The 21,591-nt window shown below is 45.5% G+C and overlaps 1 protein-coding gene across 1 annotated transcript in view; it reads right to left on the reverse strand.

The window, feature by feature from the left end:
- The window catches only part of Lamb4 (laminin subunit beta 4), an 89,514-nt gene that overhangs the window by 30,730 nt on the left and 37,193 nt on the right, over positions 1–21,591 (reverse strand). The window contains 8 exon segments of the mRNA XM_033755909.1: positions 233–457; positions 1,766–1,923; positions 2,328–2,559; positions 4,020–4,163; positions 5,943–6,120; positions 12,213–12,333; positions 13,125–13,240; positions 14,551–14,725. Of these exon segments, the coding sequence (XP_033611800.1) occupies positions 233–457; positions 1,766–1,923; positions 2,328–2,559; positions 4,020–4,163; positions 5,943–6,120; positions 12,213–12,333; positions 13,125–13,240; positions 14,551–14,725 (1,349 nt within the window).

The raw sequence follows: 21,591 nt of genomic DNA on the forward strand, positions 1-21,591 counted from the left end.
AGCAGCAGCAGCAGCAGCAGCAGCAGAAGCAACAGCCACAAAAGGGAAACTGACAGGAGCGTACCCACCCCTGAGAACCCGCATTCCTGCCCACAGGCTCAGGACCGAGCTCTGCAGTGCAGCAAGCAGCGCGGCTTTGCTGCAGGGTCTGCCCGAGGGAAGCGAGCCTGGGTGCGCTGACCCCATTCTCATTAGCTGCTCCGGGTCTCTTCCCCGAGCTTTGCAGACTTACTTTTGCAGGTCTGATTGAGGGCGGAGCCGAAGTGACCTGGTTTGCAGAGCTGGCCGTTTGGGCCCTGGGTATTGTGCAGACATTGAAGGCAGTGGCCTGTCACCCGGCTGCCGGACTCTGGGTCAGTTACGTCTATGTTGTTGTTGCAGACACACGGCTGGCAAGGGGCCCCAGGAACTTGTGGATTACCATAGAAACCAGGGGCGCATTCCCCACACTGAGTACCTGCAAAAGGGATGAGATGAGTATGAGCGCGGGGGTGGGGGGAACAGACGGGAACTGAGGGATTGAGCTGCACTAGGGATAACGTAAGACATATTTGAGGGAGAGTAAGGGAAAATACCGTAAATTAAACAAAACATAAACTTTTATTTATTATTCAGTTAGGGAACAAAAAAGGTTTTTCAGAGCTAAAATGTCTTTGTGAAGAATGGGCTTTGGTCTTTCTTCAAAAGCTAAAGAGTTGGGGGCACAGGACTCGTAGGTCCTTGTACAACCGCAGTTACTCGCCTGCGTTCCAGGACCCGAGTCTGCTCAGCCCCTGTCCTCCGGAGCACCTAGAGGTGAGCTGTGACAGCAAAGGGAATGTGACAAACAGCAACAGCCCGAGAGAGGTGTCAGGAGTGAAGGCGGGCAGGAGCACCTTTCCACGCGTGAGCCCTCGGGGTGCATCTACCGAGCCCTGTGTGGACTCCCCGTCTTTCTCTCCAACACCCCCAGGTAACTGTGCCCGGGTGCCCCAACCGTGGGTCTTCTCTTTACGTTTCGGTTCCACCACCCAGAAATGCTGTAAGCCCTAAGATAGTCTCAGTCTTAAAAACTGCCATCAAGCCCAACCGTGCTTAGAGAAGCAGAAGAATCAGCTAAAGCCACATGTAACCCCAGATGTAACAATCAAGAAAAATCAAGCACATTATTTGTTATGAAGACGATAAATATCATCAAAGAAAATAATATTACCATGTTTTCTAAGTGGGACAGAATCAAGTGGACTTTGTAAGTTTTCTTATTTGTGTTATATATTCATACTCACCCTTAAGCTTTTTAAAATAAATTTTGTAATGGAGCAGTATACATAAATTTGGAACCAAAGCTTACACAGTATCTGCATAATACCCAAAGTAATGCTTCAAGACACTGAAAAAATTAGCTGTATCTGCAAATTATCAGTTAAACTGATTACTTGGAATAATACATGGAAAACTTTTGGCTAACTAAATTTGTACTTTAAAATTTTTATATAATGTATTATATATAATATATACACTATTCAGCCATATATGTGTATCTATATGTCTTATTTAGCATGTGATGGTTATATTTTAAATAAAGTAATGTGATGTGATCTCATTTGGTCTGTTTTTCTAAAACAGTATTTAAAAACAATTGCAGCTCAGTGGAATTGAGTGAATGTCAATCACATTCTTCCTTCTGGAAGACAGCATGTCAGCAAATTATGCCTCCTTTCCTTAACAGGCTCTGCTCCACTCACGTGTGCCTGCAGGTACATTATGAACACGTGACTGGCCGTACCTGTATAACCCAGCAGACAGCTGCAGGTTATATCTGAGCTCCCGGGATTCTGATGACACGAATGGGCAAAGTACTGATTGCTCGAGGGAACATCTGGACACTGGCAAGGACGACAGGACTGTCCTAAAGAAGGGTTTCCATAGTAACCATCGACACACCTGTCAAGGCAATTTCCTTTTACCAAGTGTTCCTGGGAAAATCTCATATGTTAGTCAACATGGATTTGCTATGCTTTAAGACAACGTGACTTTCAAAGCTTGATGTTTTAGAAGATGCTTACTTTTCTCTGTGAAAGAATTTTTGTTTTATAGTGAAAACCTCTTGGTAGAGTCATTGAGCTTTATGATTTACATGTCACCTTTAAGACATACAAAAGTAATGGGCCAGGAAAATGTATCATTCACTGAATCATTTTCGGCTCACAAGATGATTTTAGAGGGTGATGGAACTGTGACTTTCTGCATCCATGCTAGTTGTTCCACACATACTGTTGAGTCTTCCATTGAGACATCAGAATAAAACTGTAAAGATCTAAAAATTAAAGTGCACGTGAATTCCACACCTTTCACAGTTTCTTCCGGTTGTAAAGCCCCTGCATTCGAAGCACGACCTTGTCTCTGGATCGCAAAGTTCAGCAAACCCATTACAAGGGCAAGGGTGACAGCTGGGAAATCCAAAGTAGCCTGCCAGACACTGATCGCAGTGGCAGCCGGCCACCTCTCCCTGGCAGGGGCACTGACCGGTTATTTGGTCACACACCATGTTCTCTGAGCCTTGAGGATGGCAGTTGCATGCTGGATAAAGCACAGAGAACTCTGCTGGGGTGGATCAAGTGGCGCAGCAGTGGGAGGGTTGCAGTGCATTGCTTGTTCCAGCCAAGGTGGATAAAGTAAATTTACCGTGTGCTTAGAACAAATCCCGGTATAGAATGAATACTAGGTAAATAATGACTTACTGATTCTTTTAATAAACCACAGGTTGTGCACAACTGGTTCTTAAAACATTGCTGTTTGTACACAGGAACTGGACAAGCAACATAATTTTGATGACTTAAACTTTTGTACATCTTAGGAGTCAGAGTAGAATTGAAATTTGTAAAAATATAAGATCCAGGGAATTGGGGCATTCCCGTAATCCTAAACCAGGTGCCTGTAATCCCAGCACTGTGGGAGAATGAAGCAGGAAAATTCAAAGTTCAAGCCCAACCTGGGCAACTTAGTGACTTAGCAAGACCCTGTCTCAGAAAAAAAGGAGCGGGTGATGTAGCTCAGTGTAAAAGTCCTGGGCTCAATCCCCGGTAGTGGAAAAAAAAAAAAAAAAAAAAGCAAGCAAATAAACAACAACAAAAAGTGTGCATTTTTGCAGTTGGGCTTGGGGATTTGAATTTTAGGTCCATTGGCTATGTGATGTTAGTGAAGACCACATGGAATGGGAGAAGCATTTGCTCCTTTGTAGATCCCTCTGTGTGTCTCAAGCATTTCCTAATTTTAAAAAAGAAAGCAGTGCAGGACCACTCGCTGTGTGTTAGGGAAGCAGCTATACCCAAGCAGCAACCAGGAAGGGGACCACCTCTCTGCACCAGGGTTCAAAAGATACATTTCCCTGCTGGAAAGGAGAATTAATGTACAGCAGGTTTCATGGACCCTGACGTAGCTTTCTGTGGGGAGCAATGTTCTCACTGATGGTTTCCATGGAGAATAGGAACTACACATCCCAAACATGGCGGCCATGGGAGCTGAATCACCAACCATGGCTGAACCTCTATCTGAGCCGTCAGTAGAGGGTGGATAGAAAATGAGCTGCAAGGCTGTTTGAAGCCCAGCCTCAGCATGGTAGCATCCTGAGTGGGGAAGTCTTACTTAGGGCGACAGCAGCATCCCTTCCTTGATTTCCCAGTCTCATGGCTGTTCTAACCTCTCCCGCCTGAGCTCACAGGCTGGATCATAATGCCTGTGTGCATGATCAACTGCTTTCTCGGCGTTGCCAGCGTTACCTGGGCTACAGACCATTTAATGCGGATGCAAACTCCCAGAAGCATAGGCCTCGTTCTGTTCATGACTTGTAGCTCCTAATAGAGATCTCTACACACTGCAATCGGCCAGTGAAGGACTGAAGTGTGGTAGGAAATCTTCCAGCACACTTTATTTGCGTAGATAGACTAGAATAGTGTGGTCAAGTTCCCCCGCCTTTGCCTGCTCTCAAAACACCAAGGTTGTGAACGAACACATTTCCCCTCCTAGTTTTTGCTACGTACGGTGATAGCCGTGATGTCCCAAACCATAGCTCCCCACAGAGCACCTGTCACAGCAGCGCCCAGCCACGTGGAGTTTGCATTGGCACTGGCCTCCCAGGGGGCTGCAGTGGGACCCAACCGCACCCTGGGGGTGGCACTTGCAGGCTGCAGGAAGAAAGTCAGGAGGCAGAGGTGAGGGAGGTGTCCCCTGTAGCTTTAGGTACCTTCTTCATTTGCTGCCTCTCTAATCTTCAACGGCCTGAACTGTTGGCAGGCAGGGATAATGTAGGATTTATTCTGTGGGATTGTGGTACAGATCAAAGGCAGTAATCTTGTGTATTATTTAGAATATTGTGTGGCATGTTGTAAGTGCTCAATAAACATTACTTGAAAAGTTAATGAAAAGCTTAAAATGAATTGTTTTAAACAATGATCTGAAGGCAAATGTTACAACCGATGTTATTCCTTCAGTTCTTGATGTCCTACGAGGCATGATCAAAATATACAGTGAATGCTTAAATTAAAAAAAAATATTACAGTAGGTGACACACGGCCATTAATCCCCCTCAGAGACTCCCCTCATTTAAAACACACTTATGCATGATTCTTGCTACTTTCTGAAGTAGTTCTAGAAGTCCCCTTTCATGACTGTCTTCACAAGATGTCAAAAAATGGGCTGCAGATTTAGCCCAGTGGCACCGCACCTGCCTCTCAAGCGCAAGGTCCTGAGCTCAATCCCCGGTACCAAAAACATTTTAAAAAGATAAAATTTGTTTTGAAATGTCGTAAATGCTGCTGTTGAGTATATCCAACGGAAAGGCAGGCTCATGAAAACGTTGCAGTGTGTCCTATCCCCCTGTTCACCAGGTCTGGCACTGGGAGATTTCTGGCTCTTCCCCAAGGTCAAAATGACAAAGGAAGGTAAATGTTTCAAATCAATTCAGGACGTGGAGGGAGCCATGGCACTGCAACTAAAAGGTAATTACGAAAAAGGCCTTCCAGAACTGCTCCAGAAAGTGGCAAAATGCTGAGATCAGTGTGTTCGCAGTGGAGGGGGAGTATTTTGAGAGGCTTTAATGGCAATGGATCTTTAACTGTAACAAAAGTTTAAAAAGTTAACATCCCCCCCCCAAAAAAAAAATAGGGCCGGGGACTTATCTCAGCGGTTTGGTGGCCTGCCCTGTAAGCGCAAGGACCCGAGTTCAATCCCCGGTACCAAAAAAAAAAAGAAAAAAAAGTTAACATTCATCATAATTTTTTATCACATCTACAAGTTTTTACTTCCCCTGGTCCACTTATTCTGTGAGATGGTGGGAACACTGAATCCACAGCCCTGCCCTAAAGGAGAAAGCATTTGCCAGGACTCTGGAAGCCCAGGCTTATTGTAGTCGCCACTCCTCAGCACTGGTGTGTGTCGGGGGGCAATTCGGCCCCCTAGGGAACATCTGACAAAGTTTGGAGACATTTTTGAGCATCGCAATTAGGGAGGGCGACCCTGGTGTCAAGGGACGGGTAGGGACGTGGATGAACACACACACACACTCACACACACACACACACACACGTTCACAGGCAGCCACCCAGCTCACAGGGTCAGCGGAGCTGAGGCTGAGAAACCCTCTTCGGCTAAGTGAGAGGAACCAGGGACGTAGTGTTTTTGGACTCCAAACCCCTAATTTACTAAATGAAAGTTTGGGGATGAAAGGAATTGGTCAGAGCTCTTTCCAGCCCTAAAACTCAAGGATTTGCAGTGAATATTTAGGACCACGGCTCCGGCAGACCAGCACTGTTTGCATGGAGGGGGATCTCTGATTCTGATCTGATCGCTCTGGGCAGCGTGGGTGGAGGGGTTGGGGTTGCTCCTAGAGCGGGTGCTAAAATCCATCGATTCACTGATGCTCCGAAAGGCCTGCGAGCAGCTCTGGGCCCTAGGGAGATGCTCACCCAGCGCGCCATCGTGCAGCTTGGCCGAGATGCTGGTGACCAGCCGATCACACGCCGCGGGGAGCGCCCGAGGCCCCACTTCCGCGGCGGCTTCAACACAGCTGCTCAGTTGATCCTCCGCCATGGCCTGCTGGCTGCAGGACGCCTCTAAGGAACCGCTTTGGGGAATAAGGCCGAGCTTTTGAAATAACGGGAAAAGAAGACGTATGTTCCAACTGTCCACTGTCCAAGATTCTTGTTATATTAAAGAAACTTAACTCTGAGAATAATGATTCAAAAGAGACTTGGTGCACTCCTTTAAATTGTCCAGGCCTGAAGATTTTACGACGCTCAGTTTAAGAAATCTTCAGCTAGATATTTACATTTAATGAATTATGGCAGAGTTATCTCGTTTGGGGCACCAGGGATCTAACTCAGAACCTTGCATTTGTGAGGCTGGCATGGAGCCACTGAGTTACATCCTGGCCTGGCTTTGTCTTTTTATTGCCATCAACATTATTTTTTACATGCTAATATATTTGTCTTAGATTTGAAAGACTTTAAGTGGTTTACTTGCGGTAAATTAAGAAATTACAGTTTTGACAGAGCTTCACATAGTGGGAAAATAGACTCTGACTCCTTAAAATTCTGCTGTAAGTTTTCCAGTTAGGTGTAAACAGTGGAGTTCTACACCAGCCTATACAATCTTCTGGGAGAGGAACTGGGTAGATTAACACATTAGAGGCTCCCAAAAGTCCCACAAGAAGGACACTTTTTTTTCTTTTTTGTTTTTTTGATACAGTGAGGGTCTGACTATACAGTTCAGTCTGGCCTTGAACTCATGGTGATCCTCCTGCCTCAGCTTCCCAAGTGCTGGGATTATTAGTATCTGCCATCTGCCACCACATCTAGTAAGAAAGATATTTTTAGTATTTATTGAGCTATATTATTTATTGAGTTATTTCCACAGTTATTTAATGACTTGGTCCTATATCCAAACAATATTCACTCACGTTATAAAACCAGTGTTTCACAGATATGCTTTGGGAGCTACTAGCATAGGCCATAGAGCTATTTACAGGGACAAATGCACCATTAGGAGAATTTCTCAACTTTTATGTGTGAAAGCATATTCGGTTCTGTTTCTAAAGAAGAGCCTGTTATGCCTGCTATTATTTTAAATACAGATTAATGATGCTGGGTAATGTGGTAGAGTGTGCTGCTAAAGCACACTGACCACATCCGTTGGTCCTTTTGAACACCTGGTGTTAAAAGCAGCATCAAGGGTGGTTTTCGTCTGCAGCTCAGGTAAGGCGACTGGACCAGTGGCCCCATTACAATCCCAGACCTGCTCTTTGCTTTGTCCATACCAAGACCAGCTTTCCTGGCCCCTAACTTCAGCCATCTCTGGCTTTCCCTAATTGTTCTCTGCCACCCCCTTGGGTGGGCTCTCAGCCCTGGGTGTCCTAACCAAGAGCTGGGCTCTTCGAGGCTCTCTCTTCAGCCCCTCCTCCTGCACACCCACTTCCTAGGTGCAGTTCCGGATCTGTGAGGCTCCTGCTCGTTCCTGGGCACTGCAAACCAAATAGGTCTCGGGCCTGCATCTCTTTCTGCGCTACTCTCGCTAAGCAGTGCCACTGTCTGCCAGGCTCAGTGAAGAAAACAAGGTCATCTTGACCCTTGCTTCTTTGTCACCCACATGGCTCCTCCTGCACCCCCCACACATCGGTCACCATGAGTCTTCTCGATGCCGCCTCTTCAATGTCTCCGGGATGCAGTTACTGCTCTTCATTCCCCTGCCACTTCCCCAGATTACTACAGTGGCCTCCCGATGGATGCCCCAGCTTTCGATCAATTTTCTACCCTTTGGTCCTAGCGATCCTTTTAAATGTGGTTTAGGTCATCCCTTCCTTTAAACTTTTCAGTGTCTTTCCACCACCACTGGATAAAACCTAAATTTCATCTCTTCGTACTGTTACCCTCACTCCCATCCTCTCTGCCCCATGGTTCTCAAAAAGGGAGGCACTCCATACCCGCCGGGAGCTTTCTGGAAACTCCCTGGAGTACTTTTAGAGGCCACAGCGACTGGGTGTGGTGTGTGACTGGCATTCAGTGGACGGGGGTCAGAAGTACTAGACATGCTTGTAAAACAGAAAATGACTTCATGCCCCCTGCAGGCATTGAATGTTCCGGTGAACATCTATGGAGAACGCCCTGTCTGTAACTGTCTGGACTGAGAGACCAAGTCCGTGGTTTCTAAACATGCCAACGTGTTTCCAACACACTTGCCCATCGTGTCTCATGTCTGTGATTCTATGCTAAGAATGTCAGAAAATTCCTGTAATAAAAAAGGGAATGCTATAGTCTGGGTCTTTGTGTCCCCCTGGGCCCAGGCTTATTCTCTGGAGTAGCACTACTGAGAGGTGGTGGGAACGCGAAGAGGTGAGGCCTCGTAGGAGGTTTTCTAGTCCTGGGGATGGATCCTCAAAGTGGGTAGCGGGACCCCAGCCCCTCCCTTGCCCTGTCTTTTGTCCTGGTCACGACGTGAGCAGCTGTGCTCCACCACGGCTCCCTGCTGTGAGGTGCTGCCTTGCCACAGGCTCAAAAGCAATGGGCCCAACTGACCATGGAGTGAAACCTGCACAGATGTGAGCCCAAATACTTCTTTCTTCTTTATGAGTAGATTATCTCAGGCATTTTGTTATAGTAGCAGAAAGCTAACAGCAGAAGGTTGGGTCAGATGAGGTAAAGGACTACTACATACCACGTTTTCTTCAGGGCACTGCCTTGCTATAATTCTGAACTCCTCTCGCCCCATGCTGTTGCTGCCTGCTGATTGCGTGTCCACTGGAGACGGGAGCCTCGGGTGGCAGGGAGGTAGATATTTCATTCATGCCTCTTCCTACCCCTGGGTCTAATTCGTACTAACTGCTTCACAAAACGCTCTTCCTTAAAGAAGTCCATTTACATTTCTTAATATATCTTCTAAATTATATATATATGCTAAAATGTCCCTGTCTTCTCCAAACACAAATCAGGTGGAAAGAGATGCAGAAGACAGCTAGATGGTATAGGAGGGGGGATAAGGGAGCTGACCAGAGATGAGTGACAGCTCAGGTCTGAGCTGGTATAGACTTGGTCATTCTTGCAACTGGGTAGATGGACCAGCTGGCAAGAGATCATGTAAGCTATAGGATTTTGTAGTTGTGTGACTCAGTCCTTCCAGAAACGTCTAAAGACTTTGTGCTCCCAAAGAGTAGTCCATTTCAGGGTTTGGAAAGGAGAATGGCAGTTTTATAGTCTAGAATGCCTAATATACTTTTGAATCTAAACACAGTTTCATGGAGGCAAATGCGGAATCTGGGCATCTGAAAATGAATTTTGAGGGTCTCACTATATTCGCTAAACAAATGGCACTTGTGCCAAGGAGCACCCAGGGCTGAACAGAAACTTTACTTGGTCTTCTTGATATTAGATGGACTTTGATGCAGAAAATAATCTGGCTGAGAAGAATGAATTTTGAAATGGCCAAGTCTCAGAGAGTTAAGTATCCTCCCGGAGCAGCAAAATTGTTAGTGTGGCCTTAAATGCATTAATCTGTAGTAATACAATATAAATTATTCCCACGGGGCTACTGGGGACACCTTTGGTACCCAGCCTGCATCCTCTTTGGCCCCACCTTCCCGCTGTGGTGGCACTAGCTCCTAAAGGCTCACAGCTGTCTTCTCCACAAAAGAGCACTCAGCCACCATGTCTGGGACACGTGCTCACGGGGGCTGGTGGCAGTGGTGGTGTGCCAGTCACCAAGGATTCAGTTCTAGGATGCAGTTCACGTCCTGGAGCCCCTGTGGGAATGGACCAGAGCTTCAGTGGGACCACACCTTTGCTCTATTCCTTGCTCCATTTTCTTATTTCCCTGTTCCCCTTTCCCCAGGGATGTACCTGCTACAAATCACATGCACCTGGGGCCGGTCTCGGCTTCAGCTCTCGGGGGGATGGCCTAAAACATGGGTCCAGGTCTGCTTCTGAGGTTTCTGACAGTTTTCAAAGATGAGGGTGTTCTCTTGATTTCATTCACATTTCAGAGTATGGCCATATCTAAGAGAATGAGAGCTTGCAAATGGGTAAAATGGACGTATTTTAAAATTACTTTCAAATTGTTCACTTATTTGAAAAAATTTATTCATTTATTTGAATAATTTGAAAGTAAGCACCACTATCAAGCACCACAGCAATAATTTCATTTACATGTCTGTCTTCTGTATTGAAGAGAATTCTTTGAGGTTGAGAACCATATTCCATGTCCCAAAGCCAGCACAACACCTGATGTGGTTACATTCAGTACAGAGAGAATTTGAATCAATGCATTCAAAATAGCATCAAGTGATCATCTTTGGAATTTTCAAAATTTAAAGCATAGAAAAAATGATATGGAGTATCTTGGCTCTTATTACATGAGTTTCATGATTATCCTTCTGCATCCCTTAATGATCTAGAATTTCATTAGGCTTTTCCTTTCCCTTTATTTCCACTCCCTGGAGCATAAGTTTTAGCATTTTTGTCCCTGAATTAAATCTGTTCGATTTGGTTTTCTTCCTTTTCTTACTCATAGGCTGGTTCATAAGCACAGTTCTATTTACAGCTTCTCAGCGAAGGTGAATTCTAAGCAAGGGAAAGCATGACAGTTTATCGTTCTCACTTAAATTCATTTCTACTTTCCGTTTCCATCAGAGTATGGTGGACTCTTACCTCACTAGGGCATGGTCTCCAGGCGATATCACCAAATTAAAGCTGAATTCTGGGGGAAATGATGAGGCATTTTTCATCTAAGTATGTCTCACGCAGTACTTGAGGAAAATGTTTAGGACATAGTCACTAAAACTTATTCATTGTTCTTGTGAAATTAAAATTCCATGGCTAGCTCTCTCCTTCCCTTCCCTTCCTTCCATCTCCTTTACTTCTCTTCCTTTCCCTTCCCTTCCCTTGCCTTCTGCTTCACAAATATTCATAAATGCAATTTTAACAGAGATTTGATTTCTATCCACAAAATTACGTCAAAAAATTCCATGTGATTCTATAAAAATCTGCTGAAAGGGGATGAAACCAGTACTCTATTACTGAGAATCCTGAAAATTAATTGGAGAATACCTTCCAGAAAAGAATTTGAAAAATTGCTTCAAAAGCCATAAGACCTTGGTTAAAGTAGGAATATACTTAAAAACATTTAAAGTATGCATAAAAATAGAAGCTATTTACACAACTGAGAATAGAATGTCTTAGTCACTTTCCCATCGCTAGGACAAAATGCCTGATACCCACAATTTAGAAGAAGAGAGAGTTTTATTTGGGCTCACAGTTTTAGTCCTTGGTTAGCTGACTCTAAGGCAGAGACAGAATTACAGAAGCTTGGTGAAGCAAAAGGGCTCAATCGTGGCATCAGGAAGCAGAGAGAGAAAGGAGGAGCCAGGGAAGGAGATACATCTTTCCAGATCTTGCTCCTAGCAACCCACCTCTTCCAACCACGGACTAGGACCCAACGGTACACCCACCGATGCATGGAGAGATCTCCACGGTCCAGTTACCTTCCACAAGCCCTGCCTCATGCCAAAAGGGGGACAATCTAGATCTAAACCATAACAGAGGGCAGTGCATTAAAATAAATAAATGTGCTCAGTGCCCAAACTCTGCACAGTGGAAAGCCTGCAGGGAGTAAGCCTGACAGTAAGATGTGGGAGATGGATGCTAAAAGAAGTCACTCAGAATATTATGTGTGGTCCCTAAAAATGTTAAGAAGGCTACAGAAGTACCATCAGAAACTGCTTATGAGGCAACAGGGAGCTGAAAAATCTATGCACATAATTGTGTGAGGACTCTCATCACGAATGGTCTAAAAGCATAGCGTGCACAAGATGGGAATCATATACTGGTGAGAACTGAAGTGGTGGGATTTCTTCTCCAAACTGCATGCTGTACTGGCTCATATATCTGGACCAGGCATTGCAGTTCCCATTCCTGACTCCTCACTGACTAGCTGTGTGACCCCGTGCCTCAGTTTCTCCATTTGTGAAATAATGCTAACAGTTACCTCACAGGGCTGTGGTGAGAATTAAATAATGACATGTAAGGCACTTGATTACTGAGACATACAGTCCTGTACAATGTGCAGTGGCTATTAGGTGACTTTCATGCTTCAATAGGTACATTTATATTTTTCAAAAGACGTCAGAGCCAGCAGGTAGATTATAATGGAGCCCAGTTGGGAAGAAAGCACCCACAAGCCAAGATACTTACAGAATCCACCAGGATATGGGAGTGAGTGTGGAACTTTCCTTCCAGAGACTGAGAAAAATAGACATCGATGGAATACCGCATGCCTGGCTCTAAGCAGACAGGTGTGGGAAGCAGCGCGACTCTGTGTTGAGGGAGATAGCAAAACGCCCCCGATAAAAGTACATTTATATCACCTAGGTAACCACAGTATTTGGTAGCATTCTACTTGTGCTGGAAAGGGGCTCCACCATGGGGCTAAGACAAGGTCCATGTCACACCAGCACCGGTGGGTTGGTGGGACAGTAAATTCACACTTAGATCCTGTTCAGTTCGTCCCCAGGACTGTGGCACACAGCAAAGTCTCAGGAACTATTTGCTGTGGGTTGACCTAACCTCCCTGGAGAGAGTCTGGGTCAGATTTCCTTCATATCTATCATGCCAAGAGGGTCTCTGTTTAATTTTGCCACAATCTTTGATAAGACAAAATCAGTGGCTTAAAAATTAGTTTTCCTAGTGGCTCTCAGTTGAGGGTACTCAACTGAGTATTTCACTCTTAATTCTTGTAGCACTTCACTTGGTCACATTTCCAAACCCTCCAGGCAATGGATAAGGAACATTCAAGTTTAGGTTCAGGAAGCAGGGCTAGGACCCTGGTTCTGCTATACACTGGAGCTGAGACTTGGACAATTTGAGTATTCTTCATCTCAATTTCCTCTTCATCAGATGAAGGTACAATCTACCTCAGTGAATAGCTGAGGGTTAAATGTAATATTAAATACAAAGTACAGTATAACACACAGAAATTGTGTGCTAAGCAGGATAATCTCCTCCAGAACCACTCTTCTCCCATGTAGTTCCAGGCACACATTATTACTGATATAGGAACCACATTCTAACGTGCCTTCAGTGTTGGAGATTGGGTTCCACACATACCTGGCACCTGCTGGTAAGGCAAAGGTTAGAGGCTTGGGCCATGGAGTCTTGTGTGCGCAGGAGCAGCTCCCTCCTGGGGGCGTGACCACCACCCGGACAGCCCAGTCAGCTGCAGACTAGACAGGCACGACATCAAAGCAGATCACCATGAGAAAGCAGCAAGGCTTTTTGTGCACAGACTTGTATGCCTAATGGACAGTGTGTGGAACTGAATTTGCAACCCACATCCCACTTGGAAAATTGAGTTTTGGAGCTGGAAGACGTCTGAGTGGCTCACTCGCCCAGCTCTCTGGTGTCTGTACTGTGATCCAAACAGAAAGAACACTGGTCCCTGCTACAGGCTCATGGGCCTGGAAGAAAACCTAACCTTCTGGACAGGTCTACTTTTTAAGTCCTGTCTTGAAATGATTTAATTCAGTAGGGCGCTGGATCAAAGAACAAAGAAAATTTGAAAACCTTCACAAAAGACTATATGTAAAAGAGGGAGAGAGAGAGAGAGAGGTATGTGTGTGTGAGAAATATAACTAGCTGTATTTTGGAAGCCTCACAATTTGGAAAATTTCTTAAAGTTGTCAGACATATATTCTATGAATAAAGACAAATATTTCTTTTTTTGTACTGGTTTTCACCAGATCGATGATCATTGGCGTTCTCGGTTTTCCTTTGTAAGTGAAAAGTGGAGAATTACGTGCTATCAAGAGTTTCAAAGTGGGCAGCAGCAATGCAAAGTGGGTGAGTAATGCAAAGTGGTCCTGTGACGCGCAGCGAGCACTTCCATAATGGGGCCCCCAGAGGGGCCCGGGAGCCGCTACAACCACGCCCCCCTCCCCCCACGTACAAGTTTTCAAGGGAAATGGTGGGTTTCAGATTACTGGAGAAAAGGTTAGAAACTACTGCTCTGGATCAAGTATTTTTCTAACTTTGGTTTCTGATTACCATTCTGCTTCAGCTATTTCTCAAGGGCTTTAGGGGTGGGTAGCCTGTAGAAGGGGGCGGAAGGGGCCGTGTGCTTTTAGTCTCTTGTTGCAGGCCTAGGTCTAAATGCAAATAAATGCTTCTGCTGCGTTCCCTCTAAGTCTGAGTCTCTACACGGGTGTTTGATTTACTAAAGTTTTAGAGAAAAGGTCTCAGGAGGGTAGGATTTGTGTTACTTTAGTTGTTCGTACACAAGCACGCATTCACCACCTCTTCAAACTGGTCCTTCACACGTGTAACTCCAACTGCAGCTTCACCGCATGGACAGCAGAGCAGACAGCTCACGGTGTCGCTTCACTACGTGTAGGGAGTCCCCTTAATGACTGTGCTCTCCAGTTGTCCTACTTCTGTGCATCATTTATGAAGTCCCTAGTCTAGCAGGGCTGCAATGGAAAAGGCTGAGAACGTATTTCTCTGTTTCCCGCCGTCATAAAGCGGGAGTTAAGGGTACCTGAGTTTCGTAGCGGACGGAGACGGTGAAATCCGTGGGAAAAGGAATGTTGTCGACAGCAAATCTCAAGCCGGCCCCAGGGAGAACCTTGGCAAATCCAGATCCGGTCCATGAAACTGGCTTCCCAGGAACAGGGTCTCGGAAAACAATGTGAACCCGCGGCACCTGGCCAAGAGTCACCAAGGGGAATGTAAATATCTTTCCCTGTAGTCAAGGCCTGGAAAGTTCAGAGGCGAAAGAATTTGCGGGTGTGTACATGGTCCATCTATGACATGGGTAAATTATTCCAACCAGGACACAGTCCAGAGTGCAGCTGAGAATAAGTGTGGAGGCTGCAGCTCTGAAGCACATGTCACTTCACAGCGCAACTGGCTTAAAAGCAGTGTCAGTGGAAGCCACTTTCATTGTAAGTATCCTATGTGCTAATGAACCGAGCAAATTCTGTATCGACGATCTTGGTTTTTCTCAGATATAATTGTGGAGTTCTGGCAAAACTGTGGAGGAAAAAGATTCTCCCCCATCCACTTTAGAGATTTTGTCTAATTGTGCACGACACTGAGAAAACCCATATGAATTTTTTTCTCTAGACATTTCTTCCAAAAAACATGAGAAACGCTCTTCTATCTTCTCGAGGGCGTATAAGTACACGACTCGCCATGCACTTGATTGGTCAGAATCCCCGCAGGTCCCTACAGTGGCTGTCAGCCCGAGGCCATCTGGCTCTGTAGATAGTATGGTTTAATTACTTTTGCACCTGCCTCTCCACATTCCCAGGCTCTACTCAAACTCTGCCTCGTGTTTCTTTTAACCTATGTTGTTGCTGCAATGGCTCTTGGCGATTCTCCTCTCTCTCTCTTTTATCTCTCTCTCTCCCTCCCTCTCTCTCTCTCTGGTTCGATACACATTACACACCGCTGCCAAGAAAGCATTTCCAACTCTTCCAAACTGCCAACAGAATAATGCTCCAAGTATTTAGTCCGGAGTTCAATCTGAGATCGTCCCCAAACGCCCTTCATTTGATAAATGTTTGCGTACTAACAATTTACTGGCAGCCCCGGAGTGTGTAATGCAAAGATGAACAGACTGAGCCTGGGCCACAGGGGAGGTCAGAGTCTTGCACTACTGGGGACAGAAATATCAATAAAAACTGTGCCACCAGGTTAGGTTCTAATAGACGGAGGTGCACATAGACTCGCCCCATGTAATGCTTCCCAAACCTTTAAAAACTACCCTAGCAGAGTCAAAGACCCTGCAGGTGCACCCTTGATGCCCTGTGCCCACTGGTACACCCACTGCCCAGTCACTACTCATAGCTCACAGCTGCCCCTCACTCTGGAGGCTCAGTTGCCAATGAGGACCCTGGTGTGTAGCGCTATGGAAGGTCTCTGGCAGGAAGAAGGGTACAGGGATCTGGGACAGGATAAAAGGGAGGGGAGCTCTGACTTGAGCAGAATTTGTGGAATTAAGAGACATGGGAGACACAGTAACTAGACAGGATGTGGAAAGGGTGGCTGTTGTTGAACACCTACGATGAGGGAAACTGACACGCCCAGAACATTCAATCTCCAGTATAAAGCAACATACTGGTGAGGATCAGAGGGTCTTCTTGGGGGCGTATTTAAGAGACTCGTTTTTAGCTGGAAGGCAGGAAGAACTGGTGACCTGTCCAAAGACATAATCACTGAATGTCAGAGAAGGCTGAATTCTCAGGCTAGGTAAGTTCCCCATGCTAAAGTCATGGGAGAGGCAGGACCTAGAGACATGGGCTGTTACACACAAGAACTTGAACCCTCAGGCTCTCCTCGGAGCTCTTAGGAGGAACCCCCCACCCTTATTGAAAGATAGAGCCTCACTACTCCACCCCCGCACACCTGTGACAATGCAGAAACCGCCAGGACACACGTCTTCCTCAGGATCTGCCTGTCCCCTGACTGCCAACATGATGATTAGGGTCAAGTCTCTGCAAGCTTGGAGAAGGAAACTACTGGATCTTTGGAAGAGGTATTATAACCAAGGGAGCTTCAGGCCCTGGCTGACATGGACCATGAGCAACTGGAGAGACGGGCTGAACATGGACCTGAATATTGATCAGAAGCAGAATAGGAAGCTGGATGAGGCAGAGTTTGTTGATTGGAAGTCGCCTGGGACCTAGGATTTAACAGCCTGGCAAGGGCCCTGGGAGATGGATATGTCACTGGAGTAGCTACTGAAAGCTTAGCAAAAGCTGTGGGCCAGAACAAATGCAGCAGAGATGCCAGAACTGCTGTAGCAGACTATGGAGAAAGTTATACAAGACTCAAAGAAGTAGGCATGCCAGATTGGATCTAAGATGCAAGACTGGAAAACCCACCAGCTAACTATATTCCTGACGGGGAGCCAGAAGACTCCGTTTATCAAAACAGTAAAGCATGAACGAGCCAGGGGCACACCAGTGTCTTAGAGACGCTGCAGATGAACTCTTCTTTGTGGACTCGTAAGGTGAGTTCTTTGTTAACAATGTGCCTGACAGGATCCTAGACTATCAGGGGCTGGATGGTAACGCTTAACCTTCAAAAGCACGATGGTATAATTAGAACAGGCAGCAAGGCTGCAATGGAAGATAAGGGAGCCTGACTCACAGGAATCTTCAGTGGAGATGAAATAACAGAACGTAGGGCTCCTAGGAGCAAGACAGATGAACAGTCAAGAAGTATTATTTAATATATATAACTGAAAGGGAGCAAGTATAAATCAGTAAAAGTCTGAAGTCAGCTATGCCCGTGGAAAGACACAGTTCTCTGCCAAGTTTCTGGACCTGATTCACTTCTCAGTCCCAGAAGCCACTGACTAAATAAGGGGCCAGGTTCTCATGAGGAAGGATTCTTCAACACCATGGCAAGTGTGATTCTCTTACTTATTTCTCAAAGAAATCTATGGTTATTTACTAGAGTAACTGACTATTGGGAAGGGAATATGCCCGTACCTTTCAGTGCTGGTAGACAGAGGATCTGAGCTGATGCTGATAACCACATGCTCAAAATATCATCGCAGTTCTCTGGTTAGAGTAGGGGAAGATGTGGGTCACTTAATAAACGGTAACCAGGGCACACCTCTGAGGGATGAGATTCCGAGCCATCTCACCCAGAAGTACTATCTGTGGTGAGGGAGCCTAGAATGTGTGGAGAAAAGGGAAAGAGACATTGGTAGCAGAGATATCCCAGATGCAGGAGCTAGAAGCTATGGTTTGTTCCACGAATCTCCTCTTGCAAAATTCCCAAGGAATTGGGACGAGTCTGAATTCTGGAGGACCTGTGCCTCTGTGGAATACACTTAATGTGAGAAGCAAAGGGGCAGGGCCAGCTCTCTGTCACACATCCTGCGTAGCTGCACAGAGCCCCACACTGAGAAGGGCCTCATACTTGGTTTAACACTTTACAGTCACTACCCGGAAATGATAATTTTTATCTTCGAAGTAGTTTTCTAGTGAAATTTCTTGGGACAGTGGAGCAGGCACAGGCTCAGAAGAGAGCTGAGTGACAAGCATGTCTGCTTCCTTGTTGCTCCACTTGCATGTGATATAGATGGTGACGCTAGGCACGGAACTCCAGTGGACCGACTTGGCATGGGAATTCAATGAGACTCAAGTTAGGTACAAGGTAAGTGGGTTACGTCTCTGACTAAGCGAAGGTGCTGTTAGCTCCAGGAGGCCCAGCTTTCCGTCTGAGCCAGAGTTTGCTTTGAATGAAGAATGAAGCCAAGGCAACCTAAGAAAGAAACGCAAACAACCGAGGAACCCATCATAACCTTCTTCTTGTTATTGCCCAGGATGAGCCGGTTACTTCCACTGGAAGTGACGACCGGCAGGAAAGAGGAATTAGCAATCCATGTTTCCTTTCCTTCCAGTCCTTCCTTCCTCCCAGCAGGCTGAAGGTCCAGAGTGCTGTGGAACACACAGCAAGAAGTGGAACACAGTCAGTCAGGTCCATTTTTCCCCCTGCTGTTCTGGGCAGAATGAAATACATATGTATGTATGACTACAAATTGGCTAATTTTGTAATTGCAGGTAAAACTGCATTGCATGATACAAAGATGAGTGGTATAATTCACACTAATAATTTAAAAGTTTAATGTGTCTTAGAATGACATTGACTAGCATATAAAAACACTATGACGACTTGAAAGAAAGGCCATGAAAGAAAGGAAAAAGCTTTGTATCTGAGAACTTCCTCTCCGTTGAGCAAGAGGCCCCGCATGTGATCCGAGCAGCCCCCAATGGGCTTTAGTGGCTGCTGCTGGCATGCGGCCACGTCCCGTTCCTAGGCTGCCACAGTCCTCTGCCAGCTCCTGTGTGGGTCACAGCTGCCCCCTTCCCTTGAGACGCATCCTTGGCTGATGGGAGGTGCCGCACCTGAGAGGTTCCCGTCACAGCCACGCCCGGCTGATGTGGGAATATGACGGCAGGCCTGAGCGAGGAGACAACCCTGCTGTGTGGCCTGTGCTTCCCTGGGGCATCAGGCCAAGGCCAGACTTCTCTCAGACCCCAACCCTGCCTCACTTTCCCTCTCCCGCTCACTTCCCTCATCACACAGATTATTGATGAAAAGTCTCTCATTAAAACACAGAGACCTGAACTGATGTGTTCTCCACTTCCAGATAATCCAACCTAAGACAATGTCACAGACACACACACACACACCGGAAATAACATTTTCGCAAAAAAGTATTAAGACCTTATGTATTCTTCAATTGTTCTCAACCAACCCATGCAATGGACTCCATGACCTGTTTACTAACAGGCACGATCGGCAGCTTGGAACAGACTGACGAATGGGGCCCCAGGGGTGGAAGAAATTAATTATGTCCAGATGTCAGGGAACATTAGAGAAAGAGAAATCAGAAGGGGCAGTTCAGAAGGGATGAGCAGAAGTTTTCCAAAGTAGTAACAGAAGTGGCCATGTCAGGCAAGCGTCAGGAGGCGCGGAGGAGTGGGGTTTCTCAGAGCGCCGTCATCCATGGCATTAACTAAGCGTGGAGAAGGCTGCTCCTCAGGTCTGCCTCACTCAAGTGACAAGTGCCAGGTCACAGTGCCTGACTCTGTGACTCTCCACACACCAGCGTTCTAGAACTCATTGTTTTAAAGAGGAGTAATGCTTTGAAGTCTCCCCAAAAGGCTGTAATTTTTTCCTGCCTGGTTCTTTCTTTCTTCTGTTTCCATTCATGAGGGTAATAAAAGCTTACACTGACTGGACACTCACCAGGGCCAGGCCTATTTCTGCGTGCATGATCATATTTTTCATTTACAGCCTGTGACGATGGCTGTGAATAAATGCCTTACCTCATTCTGCTCGTCAGCATGAATGCTTTGCCTCTGATCTTTCTCCAGTACTATATTTCCTTTATCAATTCTGAAATAATTCCCTTCTTGCTGGAAATATACATCACACGTTGGCAAAACTGTTGCTAATATCTTGAAAAGAAAAGAAGTGACAGTTTAGCTAACTCTCAAAGGTATCAGTCATACCCTAGTTTAAGAGTTTCAAATTAAATCAAAATTAAAAAGATAATCATGAGTCTCATTGAATTGCCCCAAGAAGCAGTAATGCAGGGCATTTATAATTTTTTTGGTTTGTTTCTCTGTGAAAAAGTGGAAACTCTTGATGGTCCTACGGCCAAATTTTGAGTTTTCCTTTAAAAGATACTATGCTGGCAAAAGCCTAAACTGAGAAAATATTCAATTATGAGCTTGGTTTTGTTAAAAATGATACCAGTGCTATGTTTCAATGTGAAATCTCAAGGAGAAAGGTGGAGAAAATCATCAATAGGCATGCTATAGAGATTCAAAGAATTCTTAGGTATTACTATTCTGACACTACAGCAGATTGCTCTTAGTTCCTATAGTTCGTAGACTTTGGTTTCCAAATGTACTATATAAAGGTAGTCAAATTCCACCAAACTAAAGGAGAAAAATCACATGTATGCAGCTCCAGTGTCCTTAAAGCCCTAGCTTTTTCTAGGCTTCTCTTTTTCATCATTCTCTTGGCTGTTCAGCCACCAAACCAGTTAAAATCTCCAAAGGCTCCATCCACATTTGCAAATGCTCACTACACCCGGCGTGTGCTTGGCTGATTCCACTGTTGGTTTAACAAACAAGAGTTTGACTGTCACAGGTTCCCTGGTTGCTCACCATGAGCTTGCAGTGCTCTGGTCTGCTATGACCGCATCAGGGATCCTGTTTACTCCCTAGTGCACTGTTCAGACAATATTAAAACAGTTATCCATAGGACACAAGCTTGGGTTTCCATCCATTTATATTTCCGTCTTCGCTCTTTCTCATCGCTGTTACCTCTCAGAGCCATTTCTGTGTCCACTTAAACTACTGCAGACCAATTTGCTTCCCCCTCTGCCTTCTTTCCTGCTAGGTTAAGTTTGCAAGAACACTAAAGACATTCTTCCTCCCATCATTTTCTTGCTCAAAAAGAGCAAGAAAAAGAGTTCTCATTGTGCAAAGAATAAAATTTAGCCTCCTTAGTAGGAGACTGTAATTTTATTTTCCAATACTTTTTCCCTCTTTTAATGCCCTACCCCAATTGTGAACACACCTGTATCATTCCTCCTCTAGGAAGATATTTACCTTTTTCTCTGGTCAGACCGTCTTTCAGCAATGCCACAACCGAGACCCACGGGTTTTCAAGTCTCATCTGGCCCCATCCTGGGCTCTGTATATAAAGGTATCAGCTAGAGCAAGAATTGCTGGGGCCCGAGACCCTAATAGCCCTTTCGTACCCTGATGCTGAGCTTAGCATTGTGCATGTTGCTGAGCAACACTGTGATAAGTTAAGGGCAATTTAGTAAGGGGACTTGGTTTAAACCAGGTTTCCAGCCTCTGCTGCCTGTGTCACTTTGGCCAAGTTACTTAGTTCTCTAATGTTTTGCCTCTTCTGGAAATCAGGGATGATGAAGCTTATGGCTGCTTGGAGGTTAAATGAAATATATATTGTGAAGTACAGAGCAATAAATTAACAGAACTTTTTTTTTTTTTTTTTTTTTTTTTTTTTTTTTTTT

This window comes from Fukomys damarensis, unplaced genomic scaffold (assembly GCF_012274545.1).
Source record: "Fukomys damarensis isolate Sample0158 unplaced genomic scaffold, DMR_v1.0_HiC HiC_scaffold_4, whole genome shotgun sequence".
Lineage (NCBI taxonomy): Eukaryota > Metazoa > Chordata > Mammalia > Rodentia > Bathyergidae > Fukomys > Fukomys damarensis.